Here is a 19,432-nt window from a genome sequence, read left to right as displayed (position 1 = left end):
CACTGCACTCACACACACACTGCACTCACACACACACACACACACACACACACACACACTGCACTCACACACACACACACACTGCATTCATACACACACTGCACTCATACACACACTTCACTCATACACACACTGCACTCATACACACACACTGCACTCACACACACACTGCACTCACACACACACTACATTCATACACACACACTGCACTCATACACACACACTGCACTCATACACACACACCACATTCATACACACACCACATTCATACACACACCGCACTCATACACACACCGCATTCACACACACACACACACACACACACTGCATTCATACACACACACTGCATTCATACACACACTGCACTCATACACACACACTGCATTCATACACACACACTGCATTCATACACACACACTGCACTCATACACACACACTGCATTCATTATATACACACACTGCACTCATACACACACACTGCACTCATACACACACACTGCACTCATATACACACTGCACTCATATACACACTGCACTCATATACACACTGCACTCATACACACACACTGCATTCATACACACACACTGCATTCATACACACACACTGCATTCATACACACACTGCACTCATATACACACTGCACTCATATACACACACTGCATTCATACAGACACACTGCATTCATACAGACACACACACACTGCATTCATTATATACACACACTGCATTCATTATATACACACACTGCACTCATTATATACACACACTGTAAATAAATATTCAATTAATATAATTTTTTTAGGATCTAATTTTATTTAGAAATTTACCAGTAGCTGCTGCATTTCCCACCCTAGTCTTATACTCGAGTCAATAAGTTTTCCCAGTTTTTTGGGGTAAAATTAGGGGCCTCGGCTTATATTCGGGTCGGCTTATACTCGAGTATATACGGTATATAATATTGTGTGTAACATCAAAAGTCTCTGTACGGAATGTTATGCACTACTAGATACCAACAATCATTGTTAAAATATGATGGAACTCAAGCCAAAAGATGTGTATTATAAATGTGTAATAAAAAGCCTCATTGCATCTGTTTCATATGTAGACTAGGGTATCTAAAGGAAGTTAAAGAAATACAAACAGGTCTTGTAAATATTTAAATCCTAACACTTCATGAATCACACAGAGACTCGTCTTGCTGTGTTAGTTATTCCAGCTGAATTCAGATTTTCAAATGAATTCCTGCAGTAAGTGGAGTGCTGCATTAGAGACTAGATTGCCTATCTATTTATTTAAAAATATGCTTATCGCTTTTTTTTTTTTTTAATATATATTTTGTGAATTCTGCAGCTCTCTGTTGAATAAACCTGAGCTGGCTATTCAGGCCGAGGAAGGAAGCACTGATGAGAATGATAATGAAATAGAAGCAATGGTAAAAGACGAACATTTTCTAAAGTCTAATCTTGTAGAAAGAGATGAAAACATGGCACAGGCTGGATGTGAAAGAGCACTCACTACCCAGAAGGTAAGAACTATTAAATACCCACCTTTGTATACCCATTGCCATAACCTTTTACGTTCATCATGACCGAAGAGATTATATGAATTAACATCCAGCTTGGATAGATAAACATATTTGGTAGAAGACTAAAGTAAAATACAAAATGGGTGTTTTTTGTCTTTTTTTTTTTTTTTCAAATTCGTATTTTATTGAGTTTTTAAAGTAGTCATTTGAGGGGGATACAGAAAGGAAGAAGGGGAGGGGGGTATCCACAAATATAAATATCCAAGTTTTGTACTATATTAGATACAGATAGTTCGTTACAATTACAATATGTTACAAGCGTAATATAGTATAAACATAATATAATGTGTGATTGTTGATACAGAAACACTTTAGATCCAGTTTGGGCTAAGACAAAGAACAAAATACAAGTTGCTAAAACTCAGATTAGCCACAATTGAACAAATTGGGGAGATTATGGAGAGAACCAATAATTAGACTTAATCTAACACTTAACATCTCACAGTGTTCAGTTTATTAGAGAGAGAATGAGAACATAACTTTCTAAATAGCTGCTCCGTCACCTACAGGTCTGATGTGGGTACGTTGCGTTCATGTAGTAAAGATAATGCATTTTAACATAAAATAGAAATTTATATACATAAGATTGCGGTCAGGAAAATATCTTTCTTGAGGCGCCATGTGCATCCAACATTACAAATGGTACTTAATGGCGTAGTTGAAACAAACATGAGTGATCAACCCTTTGTTATTAGTTATGTGTCGTATGCCATGTTTATGTATAAAGCTTATCCTATATGTAGAGTCATCTATGCCTGCATGGCAGATTATTTTGAGCTTTGATTGTCGGTTATGCAACGACTCCATCTTAGCCAATTATTATGTGCGATGTCTCTACGTTTGGTCGTAGAGGAGGTTAATGTTTCATGTTTCAAGTATTGTTGTATTTTGTGGTGTAATAGTTTTGGTGTCGGGCAAATCTGTTGCTTCCAGTGGCAGGCAATAAGGTTCCGTGCAGCTAGAATTAGCATAGTTAACAGGTGTTTGTCCTGCGCAGGAACCTGATCAGGAAATAGTAGGAATATAGCGTTGGTGGGTGTGAGTATTTCCTCTAGAAGTCCCAGAGAGTTACCCAGATGGTGGACCTCTGTCCACAGTGGTAAGATAGTAGGACAGTCCCACCAGATGTGACTCATGGTCCCTATCCCATTAGTGCATCGCCAGCATGTTAGTGGGTTATTCGGATAAATCTTATGTAGCTTGTGCGGAGTGAGATACCATCGATACACCAATTTTTTATGTGCCTCTAAGTGTGTATATCACGATGTTACGCCTTTGAGTGCACCAAGTGACCTCAACCATTGGTCATTAGTGAATTGTGGGTGACCTTCTTTATGCCATTGAATCGCAAAAGCAAAACTTGTCAGAGAAAGATGTTGCTGTAAGGCGGCGTATCCTAGGGATAGAGCCTTGGCCTTGAGTGGTGTTTTGTGGCACCTATTGTACATGGCTATAAGCTCCGTGTTCGGAGTGGCAGCATCTTGGATTGGATTATGTACCATTTCTATAATTATGCTTTTAAGTTGGAGGTACGGGAATATATAGTTTGACGGTAAGGCATATTTGAGTTGGAGATCAGGGAACGGCATTATGGTCCCATGTCGGTATACATCAGTTATATGTAAGATGCCTTTTTCTTTCCATTTGTGGAAAAATAACCATGGAGATATGGACTGTAGCGCTGTTATTGGGGCCCACGGGGAACATTTTGCAGTGTTCGTATGTTTTTTATGGAGGTAATCCCATATCTGGATTGTGAGTTTAGATGTAGGAAGTATCGAGATACTTTTCTCCCTGAGGTGTTTGGGCGTCCATAGTATGTCTACCACTGAGGAGCGTGATGAGTACCCGTTTTCCATATCTACCCATTGAAATGTATGTAAAGGGGTGTGCAGTTTTATTGCTGCTTCTAGTATCGCAGCTTTGTGATAAAGTGCGATGTTAGGGAGGCCTAACCCCCCCTTGTTTGCCTGGATTTGCAGAAGCACGCATGGGAGGCGTGGTCTCTTATTATTCCATATGTAGTTGTTTATAAGACGTTGGAGTTGTTTGCTTAGTGATGTGGATAAAGGGAGATGCAGCATCCTAAATACATATAGAAGTTTGGGAAGAACCACCATTTTTACTGCATTAATTTTCCCGAGCCAAGACAACCTCACATCTTTCCATTTGCGTAATGTTTGCAGGCAGAGGTGTGGGAGTTGGGAGAAATTGAGAGTGTTAATTCCTCTAAGTGTGGGTGCAATTTTAACTCCTAAGTATGTAATATGTGTAGTTCTCCAGTCAAATTTGTGTTGCTGTTTTAGCGACTGTACCAACTCGTGCTGCAGTCTAATTGGTAGGGCTTGGGTCTTTAATTGGTTTAGTCTATAGTACGAAACTCTGCTATATTCCTCGAGGACAGTTATGAGATAGGTCAGAGATTCATCTGGGTCTGCTAGGGTTATGAAGATGTCATCAGCGAACATAGCCAGTTTAAATTCTTCTGTTCCCACCCGTATCCCTTTAATTTGGGCATGGTTCCTTATTATGTGTGCTAAGGGCTCGAGGGAGAGCACAAATAGTAATGGTGATAATGGGCAACCTTGCCTCGTCCCATTTGTGAGGGTGAAGGGGCTCGAGACAAAGCTTGCATTTGTGACTCTGGCTGAAGGTTGTTGATACAGTGCCATGATCCCCCCTATAAAAGACGTTGGGAAACCATACTTAAGCAGCACCTGTTCCATGTAATACCAGTTCAGTCTATCGAAGGCCTTCTCCGCGTCTAGCGCTAGGAGAAGACCTTCCAATCGGTTTGTGTCCATATGGGCTAAAATATTTAGAATTTTTCTAGTGTTATCTGACCCTTGCCTCGATTTAATAAATCCTGATTGGTCATTATGTACAATACGTGTTAAGATTCCTTTCAGTCTCTCCGCTATTAGTTTTGCATAAATCTTAGTGTCACAGTTCAAAAGGGATATGGGTCGGAAATTTGGGCATACATCTGCAGGTTTGCCTGGTTTCGGCAATGTGGAGATATGTGCCTGAAGCATCTCCTTTGGCATACATCCATTGGTGTAGCAATGATTTATAAGCAAGGTCATATGTGGGAGTAATGCCTTCGCAAATGTTTGATAGTACAGGTTTGTAAACCCGTCTGGACCCGGAGATTTATGTGTGGGCAGATTGGTTATCACTGCCGCTACCTCTGATTCTGTGATCTTTGCTATTTCCTCGTCTGTGAGAGTAGGTAAGTTCATTTTGGACAAAAAATCTTGAACTTGGGCGGGGGTGGGGACGTGTGTACCCTCTGAGTCTTTGAGATTGTATAACGTACTATAATACTTAGCAAATTCATCCACAATATTTTGTGGATGCAGTATTTTCTGTTTGTCGGCTGTCAGGAGGTAGGCTATTTTGGAGTTCGGTGAACGCTCTTTGAGTTTCGCCGCCAGCGTAGCGCCGGATCTATTACCATGCGCAAAAAATTTATGCCGGTATTTGTGTAAAATGTAATTGGTTTTCTCTGTCTCTATATCACTTAGTTGTGTTTGTAGAGATTTAAGAGTTTCGTAGTGGTCTTGTGAAGGGTTTAACTTGTTCGCGTGAGTCAACTCCGTTATTTGTCTTATGAGGTCTGTATATTTAGCAGTTCTCTGTTTATTCCTATAGCTGGCATGTTTAATCAAGTTACCTCTGATTACGGCCTTATGGGCCTGCCAGTTCGTGGCTATGGAGGTCTCTCTTGTGTCATTTAGGTCAAAGAAGGTGTGGATATCTTCTTCAATGCTTTTAACTATGTGTGGGTCGTGTAGTAACGTTTCATTGAGTCTCCATGTGCCTTGACCCTTGTGCGGGAAGTGTTCCTGTATTGTGAGTAGTACAGGTGCATGGTCTGACCATGTCATTATCCCTATCTGTGAGCTGATAATTTTTCGGGTCATAGCAGTGGGTATTAAAAACCTGTCTATTCTGGAGTATGAATTATATACTTGCGAATGAAAAGTAAAATCCTTTTCAGAGGGATGTAATATCCTCCATATGTCTATGAGGCCTGCACCATTTATTCTCTGTCGTATTTGTTGTGTGAGGAGAGTGCGTTTTCGTGAGGTCGTCCGATTTACACTGTGAGTGGAGGTTGTATCGGCAGTGCTGTCAAGAATGAAGTTAGTGTCACCTCCTATGATTAAGTTGTTACAAGTAAATTTATGGGCTAAGGATATGATTTTGGATAGAAAGTCTTTTTGATTGTCATGCGGGCCATATACATTTAGTAGTGTGTATGGTTCCTCATTTATAGTGCAATATAGTAAAAGGAACCTGCCGTCCTTGTCTTTAACTTTTTTCTGGAGCTTAAAGGTAACATCCTTGTGTATCAGAATAGATACGCCTCTTTTTTTCTTTGTGTACCCAGTATGGAACCCTAGGGGGAATTGTGTTGATGTGAATTTGGGCATTTTGGCGTTAAGGAAGTGGGTTTCTTGAAAAAACGCAATTTGGGCTTTAAACTTAGTAGCCTCAGACAGAGCCAGTCTCCTTTTATGAGGGGAGTTAAGACCTTTAGCGTTTAGCGAAAATATATTTAGGGTCATCATCTGTGGGCGTTATAAGTTGCTAAAGGTATATTAATGCGTCGTTGGAGATTGTGGAGTATACACCAGTCACAGGTGATAGCGTGACTATGTGTTGCTTCTGCATTTATGTTACCTGTTATGCTGGGTATTGTACGAAAAATTCCAAAATTAGCTGTTATATGGTTTTCCCACCATGGGGTATTACTATGAGTATGTTTATAGTGTGTGCAAATCAACGTGGTTGATGCGATTGAGCATCGTATTCCGTTCTTACTGCTTGTCGTCTGACTTGGAAGTCTAAAGTCGTATTTGGATACCTCGGGGGATTCAGGGAGGGGGGGGAAGGGTGTAGGTTAAACCAGTTCTCGAAAGCAACTATATACAATATAGTTTGCAGATCTGAAGCGTCTGCCGTCTGTTAGAGATATGCGGCTCTGTAGAGCCAAGTGGGGGGAGGGTATTCGTTATACATGTTTTACCCTACTTTCTCGAGCCCACTATGTTCCCGGACTTAAGTCAATTATCACAACCCTTATTATATCATCAACAGAATATAAAAAATCAAAACATAGATCAACAAAATGATACAGTAAGTCAATACGATTTCTAAGTGTATATACTGCTATCAAGCAGTTGTATATGCTCACGTATCCTCAGGCGATGTTTGCGAGAATACAGGTTAGCTGTACTGGAGAATACAGGAAATGTCCTTCACTTGTGATTGGATATTGTAAACCAGTCTTTGGATACCATCTTTGGTGGTTGTCGATGAGTCCCGTCTTCGGCGTCCCGTCTTTGTGCAGGTATAGGGAGATTCCATTCTTCGAGAAGATGGAGACCTTCTTGTTCCGTGCGGACTTGATGTTCCACTCCATTCTTCCTTATTATGAGGCGGGTGGGGTACCCCCATTTATATTGGATTCCTGCATTCCGCAGAGCTGCTGTGAAGGGCGTAAATGCCTTGCGCTTCGCCAATGTGGCCGCTGACAGGTCGGTAAACAGCTGAATACCTGCAAATTTTTCTGGTATCGTGCCTGGGTTCCTCGCTGCCCTCATAATTTTTTCTTTGGCCACAAAATAGTGTACCCGCGTTAGCACGTCTCGTGGAGCGGTGAAGGCCAGAAACTTAGGGCGCGGTAGGCGGTGTATCCTGTCTAGATGCAGTTCTTCCTCCTTGAGATCTGGACATAAAGTCTTGAAAAGTTCCGTGGCGAAGTCTTGGAGCTCAGTGGGATTAATCTCTTCCGGTATACCGCGCAGGCGGACATTGTTTCGTCTGTCGCGGTCTTCATGATCCGCTACTTTTGCCGCGAGTGCATTCAGTCTTGTGTCAAATGCTTCATACCCTGAGGCCAGGTTGTTGTGTGCAGCGATTATTTCTTCCGTCTTTTCTTCTAATTGGGAAGTGCGCTCGCATATCGCTTTAATGTCCATGCGGACATCTCTGGCCAATTTAGAAAATTCAGCCTGCAGGTTATTCTGTAGGTCTTGCATCATTCTTTGCATGGCTGTCTCTGATGCCGGCATCGTGGGATCCAGAGAAATTGAGGTGCTGTCACTCCGTTCGGAGTAAGCTGTAGGGGAGTTAGGGCCTTCGGCGCCATTTTGAGGCTTACCTCGCGGTGGTGTGAGTGCCGCGATTCGCAGTTCCGCCGGTCGGATTTTCGTTTTTTTTGCCGTGCGGTGTGACATGGTCGGTGTAGAGCTCACCAATGCTGGTATGTGTGGGTCTCTTCTTCGGGTATGCTATTATAATCGCTGTTTTTCGGTTACCCCCGACGGAGCTGATCTCTCACGCGTCCAGTCTCGTGAGTAGCCAGGCCACGCCCCCATCTTTTTATTTATTTTTTTAATAGTGATGTTTTGACTTTTAAAGGGACACTTTGATCATCTATGCTGGAAGAATCATAAAGGGATATATTTGTTTACCAGCTGTATAGTTTTATGCAAAAAAAACCCACTTGCTCCTTACTGCGTCCTCTAGGTTCCGTGAGTAACGTCTGAAGGGAAATGGCAAAATGTGGAGGATGTAGCTGCTTGAAGCCAGGTCCTTTACCTTATTTTGCCAAAAATCTACTTGGAATTTTCATTTAATCCAAAGTAGTCTTTATTTATTTTTCTAAATAACCCCGTCTTTTAAAAAAAAAAAAAAACTCAAAAGTGAAAGTGCAGCACCAGAAGCGTTACAACGTAATGTAATGGTGCTGGGGCAAACAGACTATCTGTCAGGATTATATTGATCCAGCACGCAGAATAGTATCACACCTAGGACTAAGGATAATGTCTAACCGGACCTTTGAATGGCCGGACTTAACGTACCGGAGAATAGTCAAAATACTTGCCGAGGTCAGGGACACAGAATGAGACACAGCGATGAGGAAAGCCAGACGTCAAGAATACCAGAAATCAGGGAAGTCAAAACGAAGCCATCAGGAACACACTCTCAGATAACCAGCTAGTGGAAACCACGTCAGGTCACTGACAAAAAGGTAATTTGGGTTTAAATAACCCTCCTTATGCTGTAATTGGCTGTTTCTGACCTCTGACCCCAAAATGTGCATGCGCATCTATGACGTGACGTCGCACGCACGTTGGCGCCATCTTTAATGTGGATGGAGGTAAGTCTCCTATCAAAAACTGAACCACAGTATCTAGGAACGCCATACTCACTGGGAACCGGAATAGGAGAAGGTCGGGCAGCGGTTTGACGCGACCAAGGTAAGTGTTTGATTTTTCTGTCAAAGTAGCCGCTATATTTCAGTGCGGCCATGCCGACAGAATTGCGGGGAGCCGTGACACTATCCCTGAAAGTTTGGAGGGCTCCCCGGATGCCATCCTGCAAAGATTGTGGGACCGATATTCGGCGTCTTTACACTCTGTATGGAGTTGGCTAACACTCCCAATCCAGATGCATTGAGTCAATACTTCTGAGAGGAGATGCTGACTAGCACTGTGCCGCACATACACTCTAGCTTTTATTTTTATTGTATTCCTAATTCTAGAGAGTTCCTTAAAAGTCTGCGTCAAAAGGGCCAGGAGCATTGAATTACACTTTGCAAGCATCCTTTTTGAAGCTCGGTAGAACATTGGAGGTTATCGTTATGATCTGATGTGCATGTTGTAGAGTTTTTCCTGCACCACACGTGATTATTATTTATTTTCTTATCTTTTTTTTTTATAGTTATTTATATTATTGCAATCATGGCATTACCATAAAGAAGTAGACTGACTGCACTCATTAATATACCAAATTGTGATATGCTAATTATAATTTTGTCAAGATTTTAGAAAAAGGAAAGCTGTAAATGCTTTTTTGATATGAATGTACTGAAGTTCAATTTAAGTATTTTGTTTTGACTGTATTTTCCAATTAATTTCAAAGAGAGTGTTTTAATCTGTATTTCTTGAAATGTGACATTTCACATGCACAGTTTTATATGAGGTTAATTGCTTTGTTCATCACAGGTGCTCAATGTATGTTTGATTTCTCACACCTTCAGGCATTTGATACATTACCTTTACTAATTGAAATGTCCTGATTAATTATACTTTTCCTTTGTAAACTGAAAAAAATTATATAATGTATTACATTATGTTTGTACATATGATATTCATCATCGGGGTTTATTTATTGAAGGTTAATGTTGTTAGATCTTTAAAGTGGACACACCGTTGTATGTACTGCATTTATATTAGGTTGTCCTAGTAGAAACTCTTTTGTGTGTATTTCTGGATATTGCATCTTTCAGATTGTATTAAAGGACCACTATAGGCACCCAGACCACTTCAGCTTAATGAAGTGGTCTGGGTGCCAGGTCCAGCTAGGATTAACCCTTTCATCTATAAACATAGCAGTTTCAGAGAAACTGCTATGTTTACATTAGGGTTAATCCAGCCTCTAGTGGCTGTCTCATTGACAGCCGCTAGAGGTGCTTCCACGCTTCTCACTGTGATTTTCACAGTGAGAAGACACCAGCGTCCATAGGAAAGCATTGAGAATGCTTTCCGATGGACTGGCTGAATGCGCGTGCGGCTTGTGCCGCGCATGCGCATTCAGCCGATGACGACGAGAAGGAGGAGGGGAGAAGGAGGAGAATCCCTCGTCCGGCGCTGGTAAAATAGGTAAATTTAACCCCTTTCACCCCCTAGAGCCCGGCGGGAGGGGGACCCTGAGGGTGGGGGCACCCTCAGGGCACTATACTGCCAGGAAATTGAGTATGTTTTCCTGGCACTATAGTGGTCCTTTAAGGGGACACTATAGTCACCAAGACAACTTTAGTTTAATGAACCAGTTTTGGTGCATAGATCATGTCCCTGAAGTCTCACTGCTCCATTCTTTGCCACTTAGGAGTTAAATCACTATGTTTATACAGGCCTATACATACCATCCTGCATGTGACTTGCACATCCTTCCTAAACACTTCCTGTAAAGAGTCATCTAATGTTTTAACTTCCTTTATTGCCAATTGTGTTTAATTTAGAATTTCTCATCTCCTGTTAATAGTTTGCTATACCCTGTAGGAGTCTCCTGTATGTAATTAAAGTTCATTTTTACAGATCAGGAGATAAACACTTATAAAGCAAGTTAATATGTGAAACTATTTTTTCTATTTTATTCAGGCTGTCAGTCACAGTCAGAGGAGGTGTGGCTAGGGCTGCATGGACAGAAACAAAAGTTATTTACCTACTAAATGGCAGAGAATTGAGCAGTGAGACTGCAGGGACATGATCTATAGACCAAGACTGCTTTATTAAGCTAAAGTTGTTTTGGTGACTATAGTGCCCCTATAGTGACTATAGTGCTTCTTATCCTCATTAAAGTTGCTTAAACACTTTCAGGGCTATTCAATAAATGACAATTGTCTGGAATTCAAAGTGTGTTCAAAGTGAAATTAAAAACCAAGGCAATACCGGCAAGCCAGAAAACAAACTCCAAGTCAACTCTGCTTCAAGTGTGGCTATTTTGACCTTAAAATTGAATCTACTTTGAATTCCCAGCACTTCTCACTTTATTGAATAACCCTGGCAGGTGTTTTTTTTTCCTCACTAAATATTGGACTAAAAGCTGAATTTGCTAAATTTGCATAAACACCATGGGAACACGGAGGTGGTGTTCTGTATTGTGTCCACCGTAGTTTCAGTTTTATTTTGTATTGTGGCAGTTCAGATCAAGGTTTGTATCCCTGCAGGCTTGATATTATTAAGAGTAGTCGGCACACTTTTTATTTGAATTACACTTTGCAAGCATCACCGCAAACCATAAAATAAACAGATTCACAATAGACAATGATTTTCAAAGGAACAATCATTTTCAAAAGCCATCATGTTTCCTTCAAACCTTTTAAAAAGATATATGAACACAGCAAACTGACTGGAGCGGAACAGCACACTTTTACATGAATGTATCCCAGTCTATAATTCACCTTACAACTTTTTTAATAGGTAAAAGTTCTGTAATACAAAAAAACTCGTTTCAAAACCGCTTAGCAAAGCTGAACAGTGGATTTTAGAATTTCACAACTCGGTGTTCTCTGGACATTAGTGGAAATGATACTCTTTATGTAATCGTTTTCACGATTCCAATGATTTACTGTTATGGATATTAGTGAAAATATAGAAATACATCGTATAAACAAAATAAAGTAAACTTGCCTGTACTGTGTTCAAGGATGTCCTTCTGCTATTTTTAACACTGGAAGGTAGACATTAAGAATAAAGAAGATATTGATTTGGAAGTGAGTTACCATGCCAAGTGCATTGCCAGCCTGCGTAAAACTTTCTAAGAAACTTTTTAAATAACTATTGCATTCTTAAGGTGCTCTTGAATATCCTCTAAATCAGCCAAATTATTTTCCAATCATGCATTTGATTTTTGAGAGAGGACACTGGATATATAAATGCTGGTACACTGGTGGCACTCGGATCAGAAATCTATTCAATATTACTGGACCTGCAATGGTAGGGATGTTCGACTACGTATAAAACAAATACGAAAATAACCCAATTCCTATATATTCCTTTCAGGACTGTAATTGGTATTTCTTAAACACACAATATTACGAGGCTTAACTCCTTTCCATAATATAGGTACTCTAGCCATTTCTAAAGACTTGAAACCATTCCTGAAAAAAATCCTTAGAAAAGTCAACCAACATAAGGCCTTCATTGAGTTCCGAGACATTCACATGCACTGATCCCCATAAATGTTGCCAGTTTGTTCACCGAATTGGTGATAACAGAGGAAGAGGTGCAGTACCTGAGCATAATTTTTACGCTCAGTACTTAAAACTATTCAGTATGAATTGGTTTGCCTTTAAACAAAACCATTATGCCTATTAATTGATCTGATATTAAACACATTAATATGAATCTAGTGTTTTCTATTGCATTTTCAACACAAGTTTAATAAATTTGCCAATTTAGATAGATGTCTATAAACCTTGAATTTGTTGGATAACAGCCTAAATCGTATCTGTACTTCTTGTAAGATCGGATGAGAAGATTGGTGTGATAAATGCATTTTCTTGCTAGAGTGAATTCAATACGCAAAGCATTTTTGTCAATGATGGCAAGAATGTCATAAAAGAACAGCAGTCAAAATGATGTCTTTAAAACGAAATATATAGGAATCCGTAAATGCACAAAGATGCAGAGAGGAATGACACAGGATAAAACAGGGAAACCAGGGACCTTGATTTTATTTTTTTTTATTACATATGCCGAGACAGAAATAAAAAAAAAAAACTATGATAGCCAAGTCAAATAAGAAATCTAAAATGGTTTTATCAGTTAATATTGTAATCTTGGGAAATTGCTACATGCCCAGATTTTTTTTTATAGTGTCTTTTGACTTTGACAAGGTGCTCTGAACATTGAGGATATATAGTATATTTTCCAAATAAAAGCCACATATACTAGCCCCCACTGGTGTTGGGTGGCTGCTGTGACTAACATAGCTTTTAGCCTATCCCCAGTGTTAGTGTTGGATTTACCTAAGAGCTGGTGTTGGATTCACCTTGATGGAATTATTATACATAAACAACAACAAGACTCCATGGATCATCTAAAATAATCTGCCCCATCCATCCATCCATTCAATGTCAAATCAAAACATTAACCATTTTAACTCCATATACAAAATTAAACCCTGTGCTCAGTGGTGTATCCTGGTTTTGGGCTGCCCTAGGCAGCCGCCCGCCCGCCCGCCCGCCCAGCAGCACAGCATGTCAGTTAGCCGCAAGGCTAACAAAGCATTTGCCCTGGGCATTGGGGGCGGCTTTTTTTGCCGCCCCCTGGAAAATGCCGCCCAAAGCAAATGCCTTGATTGCCTCGCGGCTAAAACGTCCCTGCCTGTGCTCAAACTCTCACTACTCCCGGGCGGCAGCAATGACTATAGTACACATCAACCCCAATATATACAATAGAAAGCAAAGAAAAAAAAGTTACGTGTGCACTGTCTAACAACTGGAGGATTTTTAATATCCCTCCAGTGGCCATTTAAGTGTAAGCTCACCTGCCACGTCAAGACAAAACATCTTAGTAGAGTCCTACACCAACTAACCTAGCTTCTTTCAGCTTCAGGTAAACAAATATCTAATGGGACAGAGAGGGGTATTATTCTAAACCCCTACATACATATTATCCCTTAATAGCACATGGGGCTAATAACCCCAGGATTACCTGTATGCTTCTACACTTCACTGCTTTCTCTGACATTTTAATACTTACATTTCCATTATGTGTTCTTCCAGATTCCTCATTAAATAAATTACTATAATCCCAATTTGTGTTCTGTATGCCTTCTTTTACATAATGAATCAAGTCCGATGACTTACAATTACTGATTACAATAAGATTTTCTTAATTCTAGTCTTGAAATGGTTAAAGGAAAACTGTCACTCCCCATGATTTATAATATTATGTTTATGAATGTCCATATTTAACAAATATGTGTATGTGAGTTATCAAAAATATAATTGAATCAAGAAATCCACACATTCCTGCAACCATATCCTGCAATTGGTTGTGTCCATCTTTACTCCATGTCAGTCGTTGTTGTGAGTTCTGTCCTTTGCAACTGGCAGTCAACACAGAGAAAGCTTACAGAAAAGAGGAAAAACTAAACAATGTTTCTGTCTTTACTTTTTATTTTCAAAATTTACCCTGGCTCTGCTGTCAGAATCTGCTAAAACTTTATTAAAAACTAAAAAGAAAATGGAGAATCTCATTAAAAAAAAGGTTAACACGAGTTATAGGTAAATTTTTTTTTATGTTTTGTTCAATGGTGTAAATTTCAAAGAAATTACAGTTATTTAACCCCTTAAGGATGGTGGGCGTGCTATGCCGTCCTTGGGGACCCGGCTTTAAACGCTGGCGGGCGGCCTAGCACATCCCCGCTGTCCTATGTACTTACCCGCTCGCTGGCGATCCCATGCCGGTTATCGCAATGGGGGGACTTACATGCCATCCCAGGGAGTCCCCCTGCTGCCGTTCCGACTCTCCTGGGCCATGTGATCGTGAGGTCCTTGCGAGGACCTCACGATCACATGGACGGAATAGCCGTCCATAGCATTGCCAGCAGGGGGAGTGCCTGGAATGATAGGTAGTCCCCCTGCTGCTTGTAAAAAGTAAAATAAAGTTTTAAAACAGTTTTTAATTCAATAATATATTCTTAGATCATATAAATAAATATATATATATATATATATATATATACACATACACATACACATACACATACACTGTCTAAGTGTATTTTAAAATAAATGAATATATATATATATATATATATATATATATATAAAATCAAAATGAACGTAGAATGATATTAAATAAATATACCCGAACTGTATATATATTTATGTTTTCAGCTGCAGGGTTAAAACTAGGGGGACCTGTCACCCAGACCACTTAATTGAGCTGAAGTGGTCTGAGTGCCTATAGTGGGCCTTTAAATTATATTAGATTTTGCATAGATGCATGGATGCATTCAGTCATTATTACTTTGTATAATGCAGCAAAACAGGAAAAGGTTGCATCAATTATGAACAAATGTGTTTGAAATATTAAAACACTAAAACAAATTAACAAAGAATAAGTAGTGAATATTAAAGTCCAAAGTCAGTGTGTAAACTTGCAAAGGTAGCAGCCAAATCCCATACAGGAGTCTTTTTGTCCTTTTCTATAGGGATACCAGATACAAAGTTTCTTGGGAACCATATTGATATACAAAATAAAAGTGAATGTCTGGGGGGGCGTGGCTGACCACCGAGCAAGATGGCCGACTAAGGATTTGCTCCGGCACATGGGCTCCACAATTAACATAAATTTCAAGCAGAAAACTTAGCACAGAGCATCATCTATTATGGCACAGCCTAAATCGAAGAAATCCACCGCAAAGATCTCACCTGTACCACAACAGAGGGATCTCGCCTACAAGACTGTCTCACGAGGAGTCACTTCGAGAAGGCCATGGAGAACATGTCTGCAAACCTGATTAAAACCTGGAAGACAACGGCAGATCAAATTCGGCAGGAGGTGAGAGATCTATCTGGCAGGACATCCAGGGTGGAACAACACTGCCGGGACCTGGCCTCCACACAAGCAGAAGCAACAGGCAACATTCAAACACTACAACAACGAATGGAGAGCATGGAAGCTCGAATGGCGGACTATGAAGATAGGGCACGACGGAACAATCTGCGGCTGCGAGGAGTTCCGGAATCTGTCCTCCAAGATGACTTACCGCTCTTCGTGAGAGGCCTGCTACATACTTATGCACCTGATATACTGGCGGATATGCTCCTAGTTGACAGAGCACACAGAGTCCCAAAGCCCAGGTACTTACCTGACTCCACACCCCGCGATGTCCTCATTAGAATGCATTTTTACCATATCTAAGAAATCATCCTCAAGACGCATCGCAGCAAACCAAACCCACACGAGGAATACCCCACAGTGCGCATAATGGCGGACCTCTCTGCAGCAACCCTTAGGAAAAGGAGGGAATACCAGCAAGTTACAACAGAATTGAGAAACCGAGGGCTTAGGTACAGATGGGGCTTCCCCACTAAATTAATTGTCACACGAAACGGCGACACGAAAATCATATCCAACCCAGAGGAGGGTATAAAGGCGCTAGAAGAATGGGGCCCACTCAACCCCACACCTAAGGACACACACCGCTCTCCTAACCAAGGCCGCAAGCCACAGGCGGACTAATCACCAAGCACAAAGAACTGTTGACCATGAGATATCGCAAGTATACTGTATATAGCTTCTGACTAATACCTACCCTTTCATTATAATTGTCTCATGTTTAGTTGTATCTGTTAACTCTCGTGCTGACAAAACCTCTAAGAGATACCGCAGGGCTCACCAAAAGGCTAGAAATGCAAGACACCTTAAACAGGCATATGTGAGAGTAGGATCCTGATTGCGCCCCTTAATCTGGGTAATTTACACTTGGGGTCCTGGGATAAAGTTGGGGACAGCCCCCACCAGGTACACATAGATTCCCTAACTACACAATCTGAAATGCAAAATATGACCACAGTTTGATTAGTTTTATCTTACCAGTGTTATCACTAACACCTGCGGCAGGGCCTACAAGCACTGCTGTGGTGAAGGGCACTGGACCTGCAACACGGAGGTGAAGGGCACCCATATTTGGGAAGACCCCCCCATCCACCACGGGATGACACAGCCCTCATGGACCCCAAGCATCTCAGGTATTTTCAAGGAGATCAGTGTGTTAATGTAGTGGACACAAACAAAACCTACGAAACTATGGCAAGAGGCACACAGCACAAAACCTCATACTGGTCCGTAGCATGGGAAATCTGGGATGAACACAAGCCTATCCAACATGTCAGTTAAGTGACCACTATAGACAAGTACCTACGACCTCTCGGCTAGAGGCCACAATAACTATGCATACCTCTACTGAACCAGGCGTAATCATACCTAGAACTCAAACTATGACATCTGCCTTCCCACTGAGATTAACGGTTTCCCCCACCTTACTTCCCCTCCTTATCCCCAGACCTATGATAGTCACTCCCACCGACCACCACAAACGCATCTACAACCCAAACGAGCCTCATCTCGTGAACCAAGTGATGTCAACGTCTTACCACATAAAACCAACATCACCTTTACTGCATGACGCTACCAAATGACATAATATGACTATCCAAGACGCAATGTGCATATACAATGTTGATATTACAATGTTGATCCAAGGCGACTCCCATCCCCCCCCTTTTTCTTCTGTACCCCATCACACTCGCAATGTACTAATGATGTGAAAACTGCAAACTTTACCCACCCCCTTCTTTTCTGTATCCCATGGAATTATGTTTTATGCCTTAAACTGACAAAAAGAATAAAAAATTTCAAATTCAAAAAAATAAAAGTGAAAGTCTTATATAGTCCTACTCATGTTTTATTGAGCTAAGATAAGCTCCAGTATGATGGGCGTACAGTGGTATAATGGTATAATCCCCACATGTAGGATATGTGTAGTAGTGTAGTCAGCAGCATAGTTTTCACAGAGTTATAGGGACCATGACCCAAAAATTATAAAAAAATTACAACAATAGTGCTCCCTGTGTTCACTATACCAGGAGTAATAAATAAAAATAAATGTACTCACATTTAATTGAGCAGATACACCGCTCAATGAATGACATGAGTGGTATAATTCACATCTAAGATTCTTTTGTGAGATCCTCTCTGGAGTGATGAACAGGATGCCAGGCAAAAATTTAAAAAGCAATAAAAAAGGAAAAGGGCACAATCTCAGTATAAAAGTAGCCAAAATCACTTTAATTAAACCGCTTTAAAAAATTCCCAACTTGTTTCACCACAAAGGGCTTTATCAAGTGGAACAAACCCTTTGTATGTATAGGATCCTGATGTAAAAAATACTGATTTTAAACCAGACCCTGCATGCATCTGATCGACTGGTGCAGATTTGGTGGGATTTAATTAGTTTTAGCATATATGAAAATTGTCATTATGGTCAGAATTCAAAAATTGCTGTGCGCATCTTTCTGTTTTGATTTTTTTCTTTTTGTCTGTTAAATCCTTGCACTGCATTTTACTTTTTAACCTCATTGCTGCATATTTGTATGTCAACCGTATAGCAAGACAGATGAAACTTTATTTTTTCTCTCCTCTTTAGTATCTTCGTAAATTCCGTACAGCTGTTCTCGTTGTTCAAGTCATTCGCAACCTTATAAAAATTTATAGGTAAGATTTTCTACAACATTTTACAGACTGTTTGAGCAATTTGGAATGGGACGTATTTTGTAAATGAACAAACAATATTCTATACTACACTACACTATATTCAAAATAAATTGTAACATTTATGCATATGTTTACATATGTAATTTGTCAGATTTTTTATTGGCTCGGTGCCGTGCAATCTCAAGCGACAAAGATATTAGTACAAAAAAGAAATACAAAATGAAAGTGTGACTATTAAATCTTATTTAATAGATCAACTTAATACAATAAAGGATAATGTACTATTTGTACTTTTCTGTCCACCTGTCTTTCTGGTATTGTGAAGAATTATCAGTGCTCATGCAAAGAAAGGAATCTGTATGCCAGCCAGGGCCATTGCTACCATAAGGCCGCACAAACGGCTGCCTTAGGGTGCACAGTCTCGGGGGCCGCAGTATCCGTGTGTCTGGTAGGAGGAGATCACACAATGCTTCTCTCCTGCTGGACACATCATGTAGCGTGATTGAGATTATGGTTTACAGCCCATGAAAACCCCAAATCCACAATCTCAGTAATTAGAATATTGTGAAAAGGTGCAATATTCTAGGCTCACAGAGTCCCACTCTAATCAGCTAAGTAAGCTATAGCACTCAGTAAGTAAGCTCAACCCCTCTGTTCCTGTGTGTCCAACTTGTCTGGTTACAACTACATGTCCGTTCGCCCACCCATTGTAAAGCGCTGCGGAATTTCATGGCATTATATTATTTTAATGTTGTGGCTGATCAGTGTATATGGCAATATTAAAGTATGCCTTTCACCTGACACTGACTGAAAATAAAATAAAAAAAATACTAAAGAAATACAATAAAATAGATTACTTCAGTTTATTTAGTACAATGTTAAGATTTTACGCCATCCTTACCCACAACAGTTCTAGACTTTCAGTTGTGAAACTATTTTACGAAAGATAATGAGACATAAAACTATTGAGATTTATCATCCAATTATAAGAGCAAGCAATGATGAACGAATAAATAACAGAAACGAAAAACCAAT

At 40.3% G+C, this 19,432-nt stretch overlaps 1 protein-coding gene across 1 annotated transcript in view; it reads left to right on the top strand.

The window, feature by feature from the left end:
• The window catches only part of LOC134572042 (cyclic nucleotide-binding domain-containing protein 2-like), a 259,641-nt gene that overhangs the window by 16,195 nt on the left and 224,014 nt on the right, over positions 1–19,432 (top strand). Inside the window, exons 2-3 of the mRNA XM_063430831.1 lie at positions 1,352–1,526; positions 18,330–18,397. Of these exons, the coding sequence (XP_063286901.1) occupies positions 1,352–1,526; positions 18,330–18,397 (243 nt within the window). The remainder of the gene's footprint in view (positions 1–1,351; positions 1,527–18,329; positions 18,398–19,432) is intronic.

Source organism: Pelobates fuscus, chromosome 1 (assembly GCF_036172605.1).
Source record: "Pelobates fuscus isolate aPelFus1 chromosome 1, aPelFus1.pri, whole genome shotgun sequence".
NCBI classification, from domain to species: Eukaryota; Metazoa; Chordata; class Amphibia; order Anura; family Pelobatidae; genus Pelobates; species Pelobates fuscus.
This window is presented reverse-complemented; position numbering and strand designations above follow the sequence as displayed.